The sequence below is a fragment of the Tinamus guttatus genome, unplaced genomic scaffold, assembly GCF_059628265.1.
Source record: "Tinamus guttatus ecotype Peru unplaced genomic scaffold, ASM5962826v1 Tinamus_guttatus_pri_ptg000067l, whole genome shotgun sequence".
NCBI lineage: Eukaryota > Metazoa > Chordata > Aves > Tinamiformes > Tinamidae > Tinamus > Tinamus guttatus.
This window is the reverse complement of record NW_028288601.1, coordinates 160,596-181,140: the sequence shown is the minus strand read 5'-3', so window position 1 is coordinate 181,140 and position 20,545 is coordinate 160,596. Positions and strand designations below refer to the sequence as shown.

The window sequence follows — 20,545 nt, the reverse complement described above, 5'->3', positions numbered from 1 at the left end:
TAAAATTCTCTAAATTTTAACAAAATTCTAAGTGTTTGAATATTATTTTATTTTATATGTTTAGGACTTTCTTAAGCTGTAGAATATTACATTCAAAAATATTTTGCTGTGAAAATCCCAAGCATATAAAAAAAAAAGAATTTTAAAGTAGCTATTTGTACTATATGTAAAAAGGATAATCTATAAATGTGCCTTGGGGACTAACTTCTCAAACTAACTAACTTCTCAAACTGTCTTAAACAGGACACATGTGCTTAAGGACCTGCTTAATTATCCACCAAGAGCAGTGGGACTTCGCCTTATGTTTAAAGCTAAGACTATACAACCATCTCAGAGAATTCTTTCGTAAATGCGAGCCCAAGATTGAGATGAGCCCAAGGACTTCCATAATTACTCTTGGTTTGCAGTATAAATGTGACAAACCCTTAATCTGTGACAAGGCCCTTAATCTGCAACACCCCAAATCCTGCAAAAATAGCAACTAGAAGAGCAGATTGAAGGCACAGAACCGATCAGTGAGAATGAGCAAATTTTCTAAGTACAGAATCACAAGAGGGAAAAGGCAAGGAATAAGCGAGGGGATTTCTATGCCCTTCTCCTCACTACTTGCAACTAGTGGTGAAATGTGCATGCTGGCATGTGTCAATGCAAGCCCAGCTGCCACGCGCACGCACCCCAAGGCAGTGTGCAGGCCCCTTCGTTCCCGCACAGCACCCACACCTACAGCCTGAAATGGTTTCCCATTGCACTGCTTTTAACCTCTCAAAAGGGTCGTGCATGAACTCTGAAGGGTTTTTTTGGAAGAATTTACTTTTAATTTCAAATAAATGTACATTCTGCAGACTTCCAGAACATTCTTTGGGTCTGTCAGGAAAGGAAATGTAACAGATCCCCCAAAAGCTTATTGGCAAGGAGAAGAGGGTTTGTTAAAACAGCATTTTTATTTGTAATTATTGACCTCAATTTAAATCTTTGGCAACATTCACATCTTTGGCATTTACATTTCAGTGTTTATACAAATGTCTTAGGAACAATTAGGTACAAACTTTACTTCCAAAAAAAAAAAATCATAACTTGGCAGTCTCATGTTCAATTTATAAATACTTCAAATCCTCTTCCATGTAAACATGGGTAATATATCCTACCAAAAGTGTGTGATAGCCAAGAAGTTCAATTATTTTCAACCTATAAATCAATGCAAGGCAGGTCATCCAAAATGAAGTATCAATCCAGGCATAATTACAAATACATATACTCAGTAAAAGTAAATAAATAAATATTCCCTAAGGATGAAAGGGCATAACCTTCCCAGAAAAATTACATTGTATTTTGGAATATCACACAGGTTCACTGGAATAGAGTTGTGGTGAAAAATATTGAGATCTTTTCCTCTTAGGAGTACCCACTGTGCTCAGCTGAGTTTAAAATTATCCAAATGTAAGGAAGACCAAGAGATGCCACTACCTGACAGTCTGCCTGTAGCCAGGCAGGCAGGAGCTATTTGGTTCCTTCTGTCTGCAATTATCTTGTGGAGATTGCCCGAAGATGTAGTGTGCACAAAGTGTGTTTATGTAGGCACCTTGCCTTCTGCTCCCAGACACAGCTTGAAAGCACCTTTACATTTCAGACTCCAGCTCCCTCGACACAGTCAGCAGTGTTTTACCACATTAACAGTCCCAAAGATCACAAGGAGGCAGATTGCAAAAGCAGATACTACTCACTGAGCATGACAGCAACAGTGTTTTAGCCCAGATTAGTTGACTCACTCTTTTTATATTCATGACTCTGGCTTTTGAATTACTTCTCAATAGCGAGAGCCCATTTTTCTTGGTCTGAACGCATTCAAGTTCCTATCCCCATTTCTCAAGAAATGTGGTGTCTCGTTAAAGGTTAAGCTGGGAGGCCCTCTTCTGTCAAAGAGGATAAAAATCAGCATGGGCCTGTGAACTGCTCATTAGGACAGTCTGATACAAGCTCTGAGTTTTTCTGACAGCTTGTCACAATATTTGTTTCAGGGTTGGGTTTTGGGGCGTGGGGATTGAATTGGTTCTATTCTTAATGACTATTTAAACAAAACTGAAAGCAGAAGTAGATGACTGAAAACAATATCAGCATTAGCCCAGGGCCATGTGCCTCTTCTGCAGCTGCAGGGAAGCTCAGTTTCAACCCACCCCTTTCCCTGTCCTCTTCCAGGCATGCGGCTGGGTTGTTACAGCACTGATACTGAGGGTGTGCGTCTCCTCCAGACAAGAAGGGAATTGAAGCAGCAATCTCCCACTGCCTGTCTTACTCAAGGAAGAGCTTGTCACCCACCTGCATCTGAAAAGCTGCAAATGTTTCCAGGGCTTGGACAGCTGATCCTGGCAGTGTGTGTTACAGCAACTGTCATCGCACACCACAGATTAGGGCCTTCAAGACCTGTTCTGCTCAGAGTTTGGATACCATCAAGGTTTAGGCAGAAGCTAGACAAATATTGTGACGTGGCAAAATATGTTTCCTCTACAACCTCAATGTACTTAAAGATCGATTAATTTCTACAACGTTGTGTATTAAGTTGATATTATTGTACCAGATAGATAGGTAATCTGAACCAAAAGAAATACAGTAAAGTAAACGGTCTCAAAGTCAAATATTCTAATACTGTTAGGGCCCTGAGTGTATTCCCTCTTACTAGGGGGCTATACCCCAGCCTTGATAAGCATCTGCCAAGCCTTGAAACTGTAATCAACAAAGAGCTCTTTGAGGAAAAGCTGCAAGAAGCCCTTCCAGGAGCTCTGCCTTTTTCTTGGGAGATGCAGTTAGGCTGAAGCACTCACCTGAGGTCCCTCCTGCAGGTATGTGTCTGCCTGGTCTCTTATATTCCTCATTCTGAATCAGACTCTGACCTGGCGACTTGACCTTCTAGTTTGACATTAGACCTGCCTCATCACTATGGATCTGTTGCATTCATAGAGGACCTCTGCTGACCCCGGTTACTGTCATGGACCTGCTTTGCTCTTCCTGGTCACATACTGTGGACTTGCATCCTTGTCAGGGAGGTCCCAGTCCCATTTGCCTGGCCATGACGCTCAGGCTCCAGTCCTGCCTTCCTATATGAAGCGGTGCCTGCCCTTCCCTGAGAGTCGCTAGCAGAGACAAGTGAAAGAACCAAATTTCTTATTTAACTTTAACCATTAGGCAACATGCATTATAAACAAGTCAACATAAATACAAAGTCAGGCTTACAAAAGTAGTATTGGGAACTCTATCAATTCATAATTAAAGAGAAGACAAAAATTGTATTTCCACAGAGTGATAGCATTCTGAGAAACTCTTCTATGGCAACAGAAGAAAGTGTTTTAACAGCAGCAATGTATTGCTTTTTACCATTAGAAGTCAGAACTTTTAGGATTTTTTGCCCCAACAGATCAATAGGCCGTTATATCCTTAAGCTACTTAATACCTTTCCAGTAATGACAAAACATAACAAAACAAAACAAAAAACACATTTCATTGATATATTTCAGGAAATCAGATCATATTCTTTCAGCATACTTGAGTTTCTTCATTGATGTGAGGACTTTATCAGAAATAGCTGGACATATTTACAAGAAATCCATTTAATTAAACAAAACAAAACCATGTATCTCTAAAGCCACGCAAACATGCTAATATAAATACTTACAATGTATAAAATATGGATGGTGCCTGTGAGGTAAGTGCAAATTATTCTAATTGCACAATTCAACCAAGCTGTCTGTAGATTTATGACTTTGCAAGGTACAACAGTGCATTACGCTGGTGTTGTGCTGAGTAAACATGTTAGTTATGAACAAGGAGGGTACAAAAGCTTGGAGCTGCTAGAAGTTAACAGCTATGCAGAGAGCTTAACCATGAAGAGATCACGTAATGCAGACCTCCATTCCTAGTGCACAGAAAATGAGAACAGCTATGAGGGTGTCAGGATATGTCACACTCCACGAGGGAGCCAAATGGGCCCAAAGGAGCCGGGGCCTGTACTCGGCCCCAGAGCAGGAGTATAGTGATGTCTAGCCTATACTAGCAGCGCTGGTAGAACTTTCTGAACACTCCCTGAGGCATCCAGGATACTTCTGCTGATGGTTGCCATACAGATACATAAATAGTTTGTCAGCCCATAGGAAAGATTTATGGCTACTCTAGGATACAATCATACCTGCACAAATTTCTTCAGTTTTCACTGGTATGAACTGGAACATAAAATACTATTACAGCCCTGTTTTATATCACTCCCTTTATTATTATTACTATTTTTATAATGACGCTGTCAATCTAGAATCAGAGAATAACTTAAGTCAGATAAACTTTTGGAGACTATCTGTTGCTGTTTTTGTATCTCCAACAATAGGGAACTTCTGGGCAACCTGATCCAGTGCTTGACATCCTAATTGGTCACAGACAAGAAGACTTGGATCCGTCTTCTACATAATGACTCTTAGGTTGTTGAAGACAGTCAATTACTCCCCCTGTTGGCCTTCTCTTCCCTAGACTGAACATATCCAGCTCTCCCAGCTTAGCCATTATATCGGCATTGTGCTTTTGTTTCCCAGGGCCAAATACGGCAAAGAGTTGCATCTTCTATTCACTGAAAATGATAGTAGTTTTTAACCATGTTTACATATCTGTAGAGTAAACTGTGAAATTGTGCTGAATGGGATTCAACTGCCTGCATCTTAGAGTGATCACAGACTGCTACCTGGTTAACCTGTATAGGAATCAGAAACCATTCCTAAAGGCCCAATTCAAATGTGTTGAAATAAAAATACAAATGCATTAATTATAGGTCATGGGGTCTAATTATGGTTGTATAAGTAGTGTTCTGAAAAAGTAATCTCTAGAGCAAATGGGAGTGTGACAGTTATTACATCTTCCCCGCTCCACAAACAAGGGACTTCCATCCAAGTCCCACTTGGTATAAAAGCAACTCTCTGGTTTGTGCACAGTCCTGGTGGAGTTGGCACAAGTGGAAATGCAGATATTCCGGGGGAAAAAAAAAAAAAAAAAACACATCCAGCACATTCCTTTGCCTTAGAGAGTGTGTGTGATGTTGAAGGCCCCACAGGTCACCTTTCTGATGGCATAGACATGCCACATTGTCTTGACTGAAGCAAATTCCTCTGGCTTCAGCGGCAATTTGCCTCAGCGTAGACTGATGAACACCTTGGGATTTGGTTATTACATTTGTTTCCAGGGAGATAGTGATGGTAAAAATAATGATGAGAACTTTGCGATTAATGGAACATTTACATTTACATAAATGGCAATGATGCATTTCAGAAATTTTTCATACAGTTAGAGGGTTTAGGTAAATTAAAGAGGATCTGAAATGAGAGATTAGGAGATGAGGGAATTTGCCCACACTGCATATATTTTTTTTACTACTTGCACCAGTTTAGAGAGCATGAAGACTATATTTCTGTCATGACTCTCACAAAAGAGTCCCTGATTTCCTATTTTCCTTCTTTTTTTCTTTTCTTCTTTTGTTTGTTTGTTTTTCACTATAACCATGACTGCTGTTATCGTGGGATTTCTTTATGTGGGTGGATGGATGTGATGGTAAACAGTTGAACTACTTCAATGAGAATCCTGTGAGCTGCCAAACTAAATCATAAACCGGGCAGGAAGTTAAGGGAGAGCAGACTTTTTCTCTTTAGATTAAGACAACCTGGAAAATGCCTAACATTGTAAAATTGTCTGTATCTGTTCTTATGCTTCATTATTCATGGATATTATACAGGTATCAAGAGATACCTAATATTAAATCACTCAGAGGTAGTGATACTCAAATGCTTTTCAAGATATGGACTACTAATGGCATAATACATTGGAGATTACCTAAACTGCTGCAGATGCACTTGCTTCAGTGTTTAGAGCTGCTGTACTCAAATGGAAATGGCTACACGAACCTCCTCCTTATGAGTATCAACTCATAATAATGACTATTACCCTTGATCTGTCTAAAGGTAGATGATGCCCCTATTGACGGTCAAATACGAGTAAGTGCTTCTTCTAAGAAAATCAATGACATTAAAGAGTGTCTGACACAGAGCATGCTACATGAGAAAGGTGGCAGGAAAATAATAGATCTGCAATTGTCTTTCTTTGATGACATTTTTTTCTGCTTTCTGTTTGATGACTTTTCTGTTTTCAAGGAGAAAATGAAGAAGAATTTTTCCATCATTTCTGAAAATGCTGATATACAATATTCTGACTCAAAATAATTAAAAGCTTATCTTTGAATTAACAAAGGATATTCCTAGCAAAGGAATGTGAATATTTATGGACATTTCGTTCAGAATAAACAATCAAGTATTATGTTTACTCTTTAGCTGCTTTGGTTTACAAAATAATGAAATTCCCAACAGATATGCAGTATTGTTTCATTCCTGTAAGATGGAAGTGCAATGAGAACAACTTTTTTTTTGATGATACTCAAATAAGTCCATACATGAGCCAAAGCAAAATCATAAAGCACAGCCACAAAACAAAAAAGAGTAATGTTTTTCAATCTCTGGGCAGGGGGAAGGGAAAAGGGAAGGCAGGGAGTCTATTTTCCATGACATTTTGTGTAAAGGCTTATTTTTTTCAAGATTGTTCTTTCAATGGAAAAACATATTCCTCTAACTGCAATATAAAACACAGACAAAAGAAAACAGAATGTGATCCCTCTTCCTTACGCTCCTTAAGTGCTGGCCTTCCTGAAACTCACTTGCAGACATCAGACAGCAGGATTACAGCTTTAGTTTAACATTCCAAAAGCCACCAGGAAAGATACAATCAAATATCTTTCATTCAAACGAACAATTGCTTTTGGAAATCTCTCACTTAACTGACAAGATCCTCAGATTACGGATTAGGTCTCCAGGCTGAAAACATTAATACATTTCCAGAGAAAAATGGTAAGAGATGTAGAACTGAGAAAACAGCACTACAGGGCAAAAACATCTGTCTCCGCAAAAGTGACATGATTTCTATAGTTTCATCTGAACAAGAATTTAAGTCTAAATGTCTGAATGTTCTTTATTTCATTATAGATATGTTTTTACAAATCACATTGCAATTCTTTAGGTGATTTAACAGGACAAATGCTAAGAAAGAAAGAACTGGCAGGATCAGAAGACTACTTCATCTTCTTCAGTATCTTCAGGCAGAAGAGCAATAAAAAAAATGGCAAAAAGATATTTTTAGATATTTTTCCCTCTTAACACTAACAACAGCTGTCTTTTCTTGAGGCACTCCCCTATAGATCCTTAATTCCTGTTGAAGCTTTTCCTTGAGGTTTTTCAGAGTATGAAGTGCAACATAATACAGTCAGCTTGCTTAGAGTCACCTCATTTGCCCCATTTACAACCTGTGCATTCTTCCAATTTGTTAGCACAATTTGCCAGACCCATTTGCAATGCTGTAGAAAAGCTTTACTGCTCTTTATGTTGGCACAGGCCTTCCCAGTCAAGTTTCTCTGGCATCACTACCACCTGTTTACATGGACAAAGTTGCATTTTTGTATTATCTTTGTAGTGAACTAAATTCACTCACTGGTTGGAAATGCAGAAGAGAAATTCAGCATCATACAAACAGCCAGGTGCCCACAGGTCATTACGCCTCCAAGACACTGCAGCTATGTCTGAAAAAACACAGAGCTGGGGAAGGGCACCACAGCCACTAATCATACTAGGGCAGGTGACAGCATTTCTGGAAGGACAGCAAACTTACAATTGATCAGTATCATATTTATAGATGAAGTGTTTTATTAAAAAAAATAATAATAAAACACATGATTCGCGTTTATAATGTTGCAATAAAAAATGACAATGCTGATCACCAATCAGATTAGTTCCTGGAGATGCAAACACTACTGGGAGAATCAGGGCCAAAAGCAAATCCTGCCAAATGCTCCAAATGTCATGAAATGTACATCCCAAGTATTGCCAATGTCACTACGAATCATGCAAGATTATTAGTCCCCCAAAACTAACCTAATTGTTGTCTTATCCTGTTTTTTTATTAAAGCTTCCCTAAGTCATTGACTTCCTATTAAAAACTGACATACCAGTCACTGGCCAAGCAAAGCGCAGCCTGGGTACTCTTACAGACTGGATTTGTAGCCTGCTACGCAATTACTCGTCCTTCCTGGGACGGAAATCTCAGTATCAAGGCTCCAGGGCGCCATCTGGTGGATTTTTAGTATTATATATATATATATATATATATATATATATTTTTTTTTTTTCAATGAACAGAAATAGCGATGCAGGGACATCTGATTTACTGACAGGAATATCTACTTTTATTTTTTTTTTGTCAATGTCTTCGTGTAGTATTTTTCAGTTAAGCATCCCATATCTGCTCAAGTTGAAATTATAAATTTAATTCCTTTCACATTTCCAATCAAATGAGTTTTTATTGCTGTTAATAATATATCTTCACCTAATCCTTTACACTGATCAATTTCACATATAACTAAATTGTATCGCTGTCAATATTTCTCTCTGTCTCTCTCTCAAAAAAAAAAAGATTCCATCAATTCCAACTCCATTGACATAGCCGACCTGGGTGTCATGGTGGACGACAAGTTGACCATGAGGCAGCAGTGTGCTCTTGTGGCCAAGAAGGCCAATGGGATCCTGGGCTGCATTAAGAAGAGCGTCTCCAGCAGGTCAAGGGAGGTGATCCTGCCCCTCTACTCAGCCCTGGTGAGGTCGCATCTGGAGTATTGTGTCCAGTTCTGGGCTCCACAGTATAAGAGGGATGTGGAGCTGCTGGAGAGAGTCCAGCGCAGGGCCACAAGGATGATCAGGGGCCTGGAACATCTGCCCTATGAGGAGAGGCTGAGGGAGCTGGGCCTGTTTCAGCCTGGAGAAGAGAAGGCTGAGAGGGGATCTGATCAGTGTATATAAGTACCTCAAGGGAGGCAGTGAGGAGGATGGTGCTGGCCTCTTTTCAGTGGTGGCCGCTGACAAAACTAGGAGAAACGTCCGGAAACTGAAGCATCGAAAGTTCCACATGAACTTAAGGAAAAATTTCTTAACAGTGAGGGTGACAGAGTCCTGGAACAGGCTGCCCAGAGAGGTTGTGGAGTCTCCTTCTCTGGAGATCTTCCAAACCCGCTTGGACGCAGTCCTGTTCCACGTGCTCTAGGTGACCCTGCGTGTGCAGGGGGGTTGGACTAGGTGACCTCCAGAGGTCCCTTCCAACCTTAAGCATTCTATGTCCATGTGGTCATTTAGATGCTTAATTCTCACTGATTAAAAATGCTATGGTTAGTTTATTTCTATTTGGGATAAGGGCCAGTGGTGTTGAAATAAGTCTATCATCACAGAATTTTAAATAAACTTCAGAGTTTGAATACAGCTCCTTCAGCCTGCCAAGCATTACAGCAACAGCTATCATTAAAAATAGTGTAGCTCTGAAAAATGCAGAAACAGATAAAATACTTGAAAAATAAAACTCTGAGCCTGACTTTAACTTTTTAACTGGGACATTTGTACAAGAGTTTCTAATCTAGACAGCATTGATACACCTCTTCATTTGCTATTTCAATACAGAGCATGAGTTGTGAGATGAGAAACCTGGGATGGATTCTGCTATGAAGTGTAGAGTCCTCTGATGGCAGGGCCCTGTTAGGGAGCGTTATCTCCTGCTCCAGTGTGGTGCTGCAGCCAGGCTTCCACCCGGTATCAACGGGGAACACAGGGAACTCGATGACAGTTCAGACAGTTCAGACAGGATTTTAATTCTGGATGGAGGCTGCCCTCTGAGTGAATGAGCTGCAGCTGCCACAAAAGTGCACGAATGGGCAGTTGTAGGAGGCTCCTACCCAACATATGACAATAATTTGCAGGTCTGGAGTGAGGATGGCAATGATTGCGCTTAGGAATACAAGAAAAGACCTGCTGAGAGGTGCTGGACATGTGGTTGTTGATGAATCTCCTCAGTGGAGTCTGGCCTTGCTTCCATAAAGAGAAAAGAAGCCAAACACAGAAATAAAACAGAAAGCAAAAGAGGACAGCAGTGGCTGAAAATGCAGCTTTTGTTTCTGGTCGTGATTGCTGCTGGCAACCAGACTGCTAAGAGGAAAACTGGCTCAGCACAGTTTTAGCAGCCACTGTGTGAGTTGGCCAATGTATCAACACTGAGCTGTTGAAGACATTTTAACTGCCTTTTTGGACACAGGCTCATTGCAGTGCTGCAAAAAGGTCAGCTAAGACACACTGATTTTAAACTGTAAGCTAACAGCTAGAAGGAAAAAGAAGATACACGACTAAGGAGGAAAAGACAAGAGGGCGATGCAGGTATGCCAGGACCTAGATGTTACAGTACAGGTGCTTTTCGGAACTGAACCATAACCGGACAAAGTAACAACAGCACTGGGAGTCCTCTTTAGTCACAGCATCTTTTATGATCAGTATGTATAGGCCTAAGAGACCTATGATGGGTGTGAAATCTCTGGGAGACACCAAGTGAATGTGTCTTTGGTTCAGACAGGCTTCGCTGCCTGAGCAGTGTGATCTTCACTGTACGATCAGGCACAGAAAATCTGTTAGTGATGGAGTATTTGAAAAGTTTCAAGGGCTTTTTCATTACTTACCATTTTATATGGATTGGAAGGATATCTGATCTTTGATAAGAGATGCTGTTATAGAACAAGAGTATTTCTAAAGCCTCCACAATACAAAGATTTAGTACCTTAATTAAAACCAATAAATCAAACATTTGATTCAATAACTCCTCATGTGGATTCAATATAATTTTTAAAGTGCACATTGACTAGTACAAGCTAGGCTGACATAAACTCTATTAAAATCAAATTTGATTTAAAATCAATTAGATTTAAATCAAAGAAAGAATTACTTTTCAGGAGGTTGCACTAATGTCGTCAAATCCTTATGTGATCAAATCTTAAAACAGAACTGTGCAACTTTATGCTCTATGAAATCTAGCTGATATTCTCTGGACAAAATTTGTTTTTACTAGGTAACCATGAATTCCATTAGTTATAAAAGAACAAGCATTCTTTTCCCGCTATTATTGCAGCCTGTTTTGTAGGTTATTTTCTATGAGAAGTGCACCTGCATCCCTTTTTTATGACTTCTATAAGTTTTATCTTTCCTCTTCTTCGGCATTTTAGTACAAATTTAATAAAGTGCTAAAAAAACCTCATCATCACAAATTAGAGTCAGATCCTAGCAAGAGAAAACAATTCATTTCTCTTTACATTCCCATATATACTCTATATATCTAAATTATTCATAAATCTCTCTATATATAAAATAAATTTTGTAACAATAGTCAAACCCTATCCAGCCTTTAGACAATCTCTTGTCTAAATTACTGAATGTCAAATGTATGTCACAGAGATTTGTATATGTGAGAAGGGCCACTACATGCTAAATCCTTCATTTGAAAAGATTAAATTACTTTGACCACTGAACTAATGAGGAATAAAAGACTGTGGTTAAGTGTACACCAAATAAAGGCATAAGCCTTGGCTTATGGATATAAACGAGCCTTCCTAGTTGCTTCCATAGGTTATCACATCTGTTGTTTTCTGTTGGAGTGTAGAAATGCAGGAAAGAAAGGAGCAACTATCAATAAGAGTTTAGTTGACTATAGTACCAAATGGTCCTATAAATTCAGGGTACTTTCATACTGAAATTAATGTTTTCTTATCTACTGAGTGCCTGTTACTTTTACTGAAACCCAAACCCTTGTTACGGGAGTGCAGATGATATACATACACACAGAGAAATTCTACAGTGAAAGTTGTGATGTTTATTACAGTCAGATGCCCCTAAGCTTCCAATTGTCGTGGTTCTTTCTTAGCTATCCAGTGGGTAACAAATCAATCAAGGTGTTGTTGTATAAATAAATAAATAAATATGAAGGGAGTAAGATTTAAAACTAGGATTAACCTGAAACACCAAAGGCCATCAAAGTTGATTTGGGAACAGAATTCGAAAAACGGAACTAGGTCACACTTGCACTACTTTTCCCTTTGATCCAGCACCAACAACAACCAAATCAGAGGGACTTTCCCTGTTTCCCGCCCCACGTCTTTGAGGCGCCGAGAACTGGCCCCGCCTCCCGCCGCCGCGCGCCCGTCGCCTTGGAAACCGAGACACGTGCCCGCGCACGCGCAGCCCGCTCTCCCTCGGCCCCACCCACCGAAGTGTGACGTAAGCCCCGCCCCAGCGGGGCCTGGGTGACGCCACTTCCGGTCTGCTGAGCGGGCTGTCAGGGCTGTGGCTCGGTGTGGTGCGCGTCAGCCGCCGCTCTCCGAGGGGCTGCGTCACTTCCTCTCCGCTCTCTCAGAAGGGCGGCGCGTCGCGTGCGTCATCGCGGCGCGACGAGGCGGAGCTGCTGCTGCCGCCCGCGCGGCCCCGCTCGTGGCAGCCGGGGCGGCCGCGGCCGCGACAAGATGGCGGGGGCGGGGGAGCCGCCGGCGCCCGCCCGCCCGCTGCCCTGCGCCCAGATCCCCTCGTTCGCGGCGGCGCGCGGCCTCGTGGCGCGCCGCTACTCATGCCTCGTGGTGACGCCGCGCCGCCGGCACATCGCGCTGCCGCCGCGCTTCCTGGGCCGCAAGCGCAGCGGCATCCGCGCCCAGCTGGACGCCGAGCTGCTGCGCTACTCGGAGAGGTGCGGGCGGGGGCGGGACTCGACCTGGGCCTGCTGCGGGGCTTGGGAGGAGGCGGTGACCACCTCGCCACCTCACACCTAACGGCTTCTCGCCTGCTTGCAGCCTCCAAGGTGTGCCCGTGGCTTACGACAACATCAAAGTCGTGGGTGAGCTCGGAGACATTTACGATGACCAAGGGTTCATCCATCTCAACATAGAGGCGGACTTCATCATCTTCAGCCCGAAGAAAGGGAAGAAACTGGTGGTATGTAGATAGGCTGCCATCTCGTGGGGCCTTTTTGCCTTAAATAATCAGAACTTAGTTTACTGCAGTCATGAGGAATTTGGGGACTTGAGTACTGTTGTAGCAGGTATTTTCATAGTCTGTATTACATGTCCCTGAGCTTATTAAATATCAGTGTTTCTATGGAGCATGTAATTCCTAAAGGCTTTGCTTTATTCTCATGTAACAGTGACTGAAGTGTGTTGTGCTTTCAAGCTTCCTCAAGTACAAGAGCAGCACATTTTAGTTTGCCTGCATTTCAATAAAGAAGTAATGCATGAGTCATGGGTGAACGTTAAATTTGTTAACATGCTTATGCCAGTATTAAGGGAATAGTAAATTGAGGGTTGATTTATTTTTGTTGTGCTATATCTCAAAAGTATGACTTATGTTTCCCTCTAAATGTAATTGAGAAGTGTGTTCTTTTCATGGGAAGAAAATGGAAAAACCTTCTGTGTAGTTCATCCCTGGGGAAAGTGAAGACAAATAAGGTTAAATATGCAAATGGCACCAGCAGGAGAATAGAGTGATCAAAGACTTTTTGTCAGCTGTACTGCAAGCATGATAGTACTGGATGTTTAAGTCAGGCTTTAAATGGCCTTAAAACAGTGTTGGGCACTTCACTGTGAGGAAAGATTCAACTGCTCTGTGTAGGTATTTACTATTGCTAAATCTGTGGGTTTTTTGTTTTGCATCATATTTTGAAAACAGTTTAATCGCATTCTGTAGGCAATTTCAGTCTTTTTAATTTGAGTAAAACTGTGTGGAGGTAACTTTGAAGTAACTTCAGGAGTAGTTTAGGAATAACTTTGGTTTTAATGTGGAAAAAATAATGTGTAAAGTAAGTTTATTTAGCAAATGACCTGTGTGAAAATTGTTGTTCAAAAGTGTCTATATGTAGTTATAGTTGTGCATTGTGTATGTCTTTTTTAAAGAGGTGATCATTAATGTATCTTCATATAATTCTTTTTTCTTTTTTTTTTAAGGGTGTAATTAATAAAGTAGCTCCTAGTCATATTGGCTGTCTGATACATGGATGTTTCAATGCTTCTATCCCTAAACCTGAGCAAATGTCAGTTGTACAGTGGCAAGAGTTGGGGTTAAAAATAGGAGATGAATTGAAGTTTGAAGTATTGCACTTAGATTCTGATGCAGCTGGAGTGTTCTTCATTCGTGGAGGACTGACTAAAAACAGGTATTGTGCTATTCCAGAGGCATTTTTTTTAACTGCTTGATTTGATTTGTTACAAACTAAATGCTTTGAATTCTTCAGTCTTTAAACTTCCTTTTTCCCCCACACAACATAGGCTGTATATAGGCATGGGTTTATCTTCAAGTAAACATCTTGCGTTGAGGACTTGCATAGAAATTTTCTCTTAAAAATAGATCTTTTTTTAATGCTTACATAAGTGTGCCGAATTGTGGATTATTGATTGTGTAATTGGTATGTGTTGAAACATAAAATCTTTACTGTCTAGCAGAGCTTTGGTTTTGAATATGCTTAAGCTTTTCAAGTAAAAATGTTCTGTTTTCTGAATATGAGTTAGTGGCAAACTAGAATAAACATATAAATAGATGCTTTAAGTGCTTCTGGAAAAAATGGACTAGTGAAAAAAACACATCACTTCTCTAACTTGTGGTTGTAGAGAGACTTTAGCTATTCAGAGCAGCTTGCTAGAGAAATCTTAGAAGCAACATCTCTTTGACAGAAACATTTTTTTAAGGGTCATTTGATGAGTGGTTGTTTCTATCAACATGCTTATGTTGGTATCTAAAATGCAGTATAAAGATTGCTAAGGCAATAATAATGCTTTTGGAGATCAGAGTGCTTTTTATCTTCCCCTCTCTCCCTTTTTTTTTTTCTTTTTTAATCTGCAAAGATTCTGTATGTTTTAATGAATTTGGTATGCAACTTACTGGTTTTATCTCCTCTTTATCTCCTACTTCAAGGAGAATCCCCTTCTGTACAATTCTAACTTAATTCTTTCTTCTCTTGTCTTCCTAGATACCTCTCTCCTCCCTTTCACTATGCTGGCATAGTCTTTTTTTTCTAACCATGTAGACTTTGCCAAGGCAATTACCTTAATAAAACTATCAGTCTCTGCCATGTTTAATTTCAGGGCTCACTGTCTACAAATTTGTGAAAAGCTTTAAAAATAAAAACTTTACTGCACAATGTGGAAGTATGCAGAATTATATAATCTGAGGTATTAGATAGTATAGTAATGAAAAAAGGAGTAGCAAAATGGTATTGCAGTAAGAAGGAGGTAACGTAAATTAGGCTGGTTTTAAATTTGATATCATATTCTCTGCTTGTTGTAGTGATCTTCTGCTCTTTTGTGTCTAGTGAAAATACTGTGTCTAGTGAAAACAGAGCTTGACAATTCACTATGCAAGGAGTCCTTAGATTTTGGCTCATTTTCTATTTTTCTCTACAGTTTGAAGCGCAAAAGATCTGAGACGGTCACTGATGGTGCAAATGGAGGTGAAATCCAAAAGCCTGAATGTGAGGAAAATGGTTTGATTAACTCTGGGGGAGAAATTGTTTCAATTTTGTTTCAATTGTTTTTGTTTCAATTGTTTCAAGGTGATACAAATAATACTGGGAGGGAAAATGCAGAAGAGGAAACAGTTGATGCTGTAAATGGAATATGTGATGGTAAAATCAAGAAAAAGAAAAAGCATAAGCAAGAAGAACAGGAACATGTATTGCCTACCAGTGACTCTAGTGGTTACCAAAGTGACCATAAAAAGTCCAAAAAAAAGAAAAGGAAGCATTGTGATGAAGCAGAAGAAACAGAGTTATCCCAACAATCACAAGGACCCAAAGCTAAGAAGAAAAAGAACTAAAGTCTGAAGTGCCTTTCTTGAATAAGTTTTCAGACATTTTTGGTAAACTTCAAATAAAACCATATTTTCAAAATGCGTGTGTGGATTTCCTTACTAAACAACCTGCTGTGCTGGGTGAGCTTATGTTTGCATGTATGTGTGTACCAAGAAATTTAAGGGCAGAAGATTTTAAAGATGTGACAGAAATCTCTGCTACTCTAGTCCTATGTTTGCTGTTTAGTGGCTTTATAAGACAGGTAAACTAGTCTCTCTGTTAGAGGTCTGGGAAACATCTGAATTCCCAACTGCCTCTCCTCGGTCCTTCTTTTTAGTGTTTCTGCTCCTTAAAGCTATCACTTGAATGTCTTGTGGAAAGCCCTGTTCCTACCTGTGATTGATGGTATCTGCTATGCAGGATACTTCTGGTGACAGTGGGTCAAGGACACACAGTTTCTGAATCTCAGTGGTGTTCACGCTCTTTTTCTTAGGCTGAGGATGTTTTGTATGTGGGAACAAAAGTAAAAACTGAAGTGCCAATGCTGCAAAACTGCAGTTTACTGTTTAAAGCGACCCTTCTGTATTAAAGCTGTTTCAATACTGAATCCCTCTGGATCTGACTTTACTCCTTTGCTTAAAGAGGTAGTTGTAATATTTTGATAGGGCTGATAATTTTTATTATGATTTTAGAAATACTCTGCAAATACCTGTAGAACATGCAATATCACTTAAAGGTTAAGCAAACAGTGAATGTCTTAAACCTTTCAAAGTAAAGCTTTGATTCGGCAGTACTTCAGGTGGGGAAAATGGTTGGATAACTTGATTAGGAAAAAATGGAAAAGAGATGAGAAGATTGGTATAACCCAGAATTGAGAGCTACGTTGTAATGGGGTCTAGACAAATTCTGTAATGAAGAATTACCTACTGTAAGAACCCACCAGCTGTTCCGAAGTTTTGTAAGTAAACAGCGTGTTTGTAGAAACTTGCTGGTCATCAGTTTGTTTTCTGGGTGTTCTCAGACAACAGATCCTGCAACAGTGAGATGCCGATTCAGCTCCCTTTGTTACGTATGAATACAGTGTCTAGTAACATTTATGCATGCTGAACATGCTCTGGATTTAAAGTCTCTTAGAGTCAAGATTTTATGACTCATTTTCTGTTATACTAAAGAAATCAAAGTTCCAAACCTGCTGAGAGAAGTCTGAGTTTCTGTCTTGCAGGCTTGATGGTGTGGCAATGCATATTAATATTTAAGTTACTGTAATACCCTAAGGAACTACGTTAAGAGGGTCTCATTTGCTTTTTTGAGACCTCTAAGGTCAGCCTAAATGCATGTGTAAAGACAGCAGTAACTTCAGAGCATTGTTCTCTTTTATTTTGTAAAGTCTTACAAACACAGTCTTGCAGCATACTTGATCTTGAACCAAGTTTCTGATGTGCAGGATGGTCTTGAGATGAACGTGGTTGTCCCTGTTGCTTGGCTATATGCACTAGGAGCAATATGTGGACTAGAAGCATTGTCATTGTCGCCTTGGACTGTGCCATCTTCCTTTTTTTTTAATCGGAGAAGATCACATGTTAGTTACTAAATGCATCTGTTCTAATTAGCTAATTAGAAGAGTTTAAAAAAAAATCCCATCTTGAAGGACTTGAAATCCTGACTGTACGGGACACACTGAAGTTTGGGCATAATCTAGGATCAAATGTTCTGTTAGCCTCTCCCTTGCCGATATAACTGGGAGAAGGATGGTAAGTAAGGGATTTTATGCTCATAGGAAGAGAAGGGTGGTGACAGTTGCAATTGCCGATTAACCAAGGACCATGAGAGTGTTTGACTTCAATAACAGGCTGTAACAATGTAGTTGCTTTCAGAGAAGGGAAACCAACCTCTGGTAGAACTGTTGCTAGTGATTGCCGCGTGATTCATGTCAGACGGTTTATGGAACAATTCTATAGCGCTGACTATTGGTCTTGATGTATTCCACCCCTTCTTCAATGTGGAGAGAAGGGTGAGGTTCAGGGAAGAACTGAAGTTGTAGATAAGAGTCAAATAATGCAGGTAGTAAAAATGGTTTCTTCACTGAATTCTTTTGTCTGTCTAATTTTGCTGCTTTTACTATTTGGGCTTATTGAAAAAGAAAATTAGTCCCCATAATCTCACTGCAGACAGACTTTTTGAGGTATTAAGCAACATTTTGAAAGTCTTAATAAAATCTATCTCAGTTCTGGACCCTATATTAAGCCAACATTTTTTTGGCACATGACTGTGGCCAGCACTTCTTTGTTTGTTTTTCTTTCTTGGCTTACAACAGAAAAAGGCAATTAAAAACAATTTCAGTGCAGAAGCTGACTATGAATCCTGAACTTGCTATTGCTCCAGTGACTGATTAGATTCTTGCTAAATTAATGTGGAAATAACAACTGTGCTACAAAATAAACGTCTGCAATTGTCAGGCAAAGGAATCTGCATAGTAGTTGACTGTTTTCTGTCTTCGGAGGAGGGGAAATCAAGAAAAGACCTAGAAAAAAATCACAGTTGGAGACAATATTGGCAGCCATGCAGTTAGTTGCACTGTTGATGTTGCAGTAGGCACTGTTTTGGATTAACTAAATGTGGCAAAAACCCTTCGATTTCAGAAGTGAATTGTCACTACGTTCCTAACTGAGTCAGTTCTTTTTTTTTTTTTTTGCCCTCTTAAAAAAGCGAGATTTTTTTTCAATATTTAAGTTAACAAAATAAAAAAGAGGCAAATATAGATACTTTTCAATAGCGTTCCCCTTATCAATATAAAAACTTAGCTTTCTGTGTTCCCCTGGACCGCAAGTGAAAAGTTTTATTGAATTTTGATTTGAGACAAGATTTGAATATAGAGAAAAAACATTTGTAAAAATGCAAGTGAGGCTAGGTGGCGTCATATTTGTATAGCATTTTGTCCAACTGCATGAACAAGTCAGTTATATGTTTCACTTAGCAGAGAGGACTAGAAAATGAAAATTTATTTTCTACTCTCAAATGATCTAGAGAAAATGTATGCTGTGTTTTCCTATTTTATGTTAATGAAGTCTGCAAGGAAGCCAATATGCAGCCCTGTCTGTGGTTAATAATCTGCAAACCTTTTGTCTAAATTTTAAACAATGCGGTTACAACTTACCAGCTAAAATTAAAGATTGTTGTTGGGTTGTGCAGACCCAGTTCCTCAAAGTGTTGCATGGCAGAAAAACAAGAGCTCATAGAAGAAAGTTTTTTAGCTGACTTTAAAACAATTGTGTTATGTGACTGCTGAAGCTTGCAATGAAATTCAGTATTACCTTTTGCTCTTGACCTTTGCCTTACATTCTCATAGAAACAAATTCGATTTTTTTTTTTTTAGCTTGTCAGTTTTCTGCTTTTTAAACAAACAGCCTAAACAGCCAAATGAATGACCTCTAGGGAACGGATTTCAAAAAGACCTAAGCAAGCTGGATGCCTTTGGAAAACATGAGCCTTGACCAGATCTGCTTTTGAGTAAACAATTTGCCAGTGGAAGGATCTTGTCCTTTGATAGGTCTCAGACGGTATAGACCTCCACTGCAGAAAGCATAGTGGCAGCTCCACATGCAAAATGTTGGATTTTTCTTTCCTGTATATCTATGGAAAGATTACATGATCTGATGCTCTTGGGATGTTGGCTATGGAAAAAGTGAAATAGTTTCATGCTAATAACTCTAATAACAGATGAAGACATAAATATTCTGACCATAATATTGTATGCATTCTGTTATTTAGCTATGAGAAATTCCATAATTTCAAGAACGCTTGAAGGATTTATGTATCCTATAGACTTAGCCCTTTTATAGGGAAGAAGGTAACAAGTATCTTCTGGGTTGATGTGAGTCTGATAACCTCTGAAAATCAAGCTTCATACTTCTTCAGCATCATCTGTAAACTTTTTACAGACAAATCATGATTTTTGTGATCTATATATATATATATATGTGTGTGTGTGTATTTATAGCTGGGATTAAACTAAGCCTCAAGCTTTATAGCAAGTCACTCAATTGACCTGATGTTAAGCAATTGGGAGTATTGCAGTTCTGTGAGTGGCTTCAAGCTCCACTGAAACTAACTGTCCCAGGTGAAGAGGAAAGGTGCACAATAAAGAATGAACTTTAGTTTTCCCGCTTTGCCCATCTTCAGGAAACTTTCCAAGATTCTTTCCTCCCACCTCCTGAACTTATAAGTATATTACTGCTGCTTGAGAACTACTGTTTTGGTCAAAGATAGACTTTGTGGATTTTATATTCTGAGAAATCAATCTGCAGAAACTACTAAAATGAACTTTATAGAAAGAGTGTGACAATTCTTAGCACATAGCAAGCAAAGCTTGTGAATAGCAATACAAATTTTTGTACAAGTTTTGTTATCATCACCTACCTGATTCTTATCTCATGCTCTCCTTATGACTTTAGGCTTTCTTACTCAGTGCCTTCTGTGGATAGTGGAAAATCTTTTGTCTGTAAGACTTCAAGAAATATTTTTACTGCGAATGAAACATGAGGTCTCATTCAAGACTAAGATTCCATTGTATTGCACAAATCAAATGAAGAGTTGTATGTCTAAGAGGTTCTGAAAAGAGCCAATCTGTAGATCGCTTTGTTATTTAGAAGGTCATATTATGCAGTGTTATCCACTGGAGTTTGGATGTCAAAAGAGGCAGATCTCTGTCAAATAGTTTGGTTTGCAAATAAGATGCATTTAGAAATAATACTGTGGTCTTGTCTACAAAGCCATGATGATAAACCTCAACCTCACTGTGCGACAT

At 39.5% G+C, this 20,545-nt stretch overlaps 1 protein-coding gene across 1 annotated transcript; it reads left to right on the top strand.

Annotated features, from left to right (window-relative positions):
* The first annotated feature begins 12,436 nt into the window (after window positions 1–12,436).
* Window positions 12,437–15,840, top strand: POLR1F (RNA polymerase I subunit F). Its single transcript, XM_088519681.1, has 4 exons — window positions 12,437–12,654; window positions 12,758–12,899; window positions 13,904–14,112; window positions 15,356–15,840. The coding sequence occupies exons 1-4, from the start codon at window positions 12,437–12,439 to the stop codon at window positions 15,765–15,767; spliced, it is 981 nt and encodes a 326-aa protein (XP_088375807.1). The 3' UTR covers window positions 15,768–15,840.
* Window positions 15,841–20,545: the final 4,705 nt, after the last annotated feature.

Excerpts from the sequence above, each read along its gene's own strand:
- POLR1F (XM_088519681.1), top strand. The coding sequence starts at position 12,437 with ATGGCGGGGGCGGGGGAGCCGCCGGCGCCCGCCCGCCCGCTGCCCTGC. Across the intron at positions 12,900-13,903 it reads AGAAAGGGAAGAAACTGGTG|GGTGTAATTAATAAAGTAGC; the intron begins GTATGTAGATAG and ends TTTTTTTTTAAG. Across the intron at positions 14,113-15,355 it reads GGAGGACTGACTAAAAACAG|TTTGAAGCGCAAAAGATCTG; the intron begins GTATTGTGCTAT and ends TTTTCTCTACAG.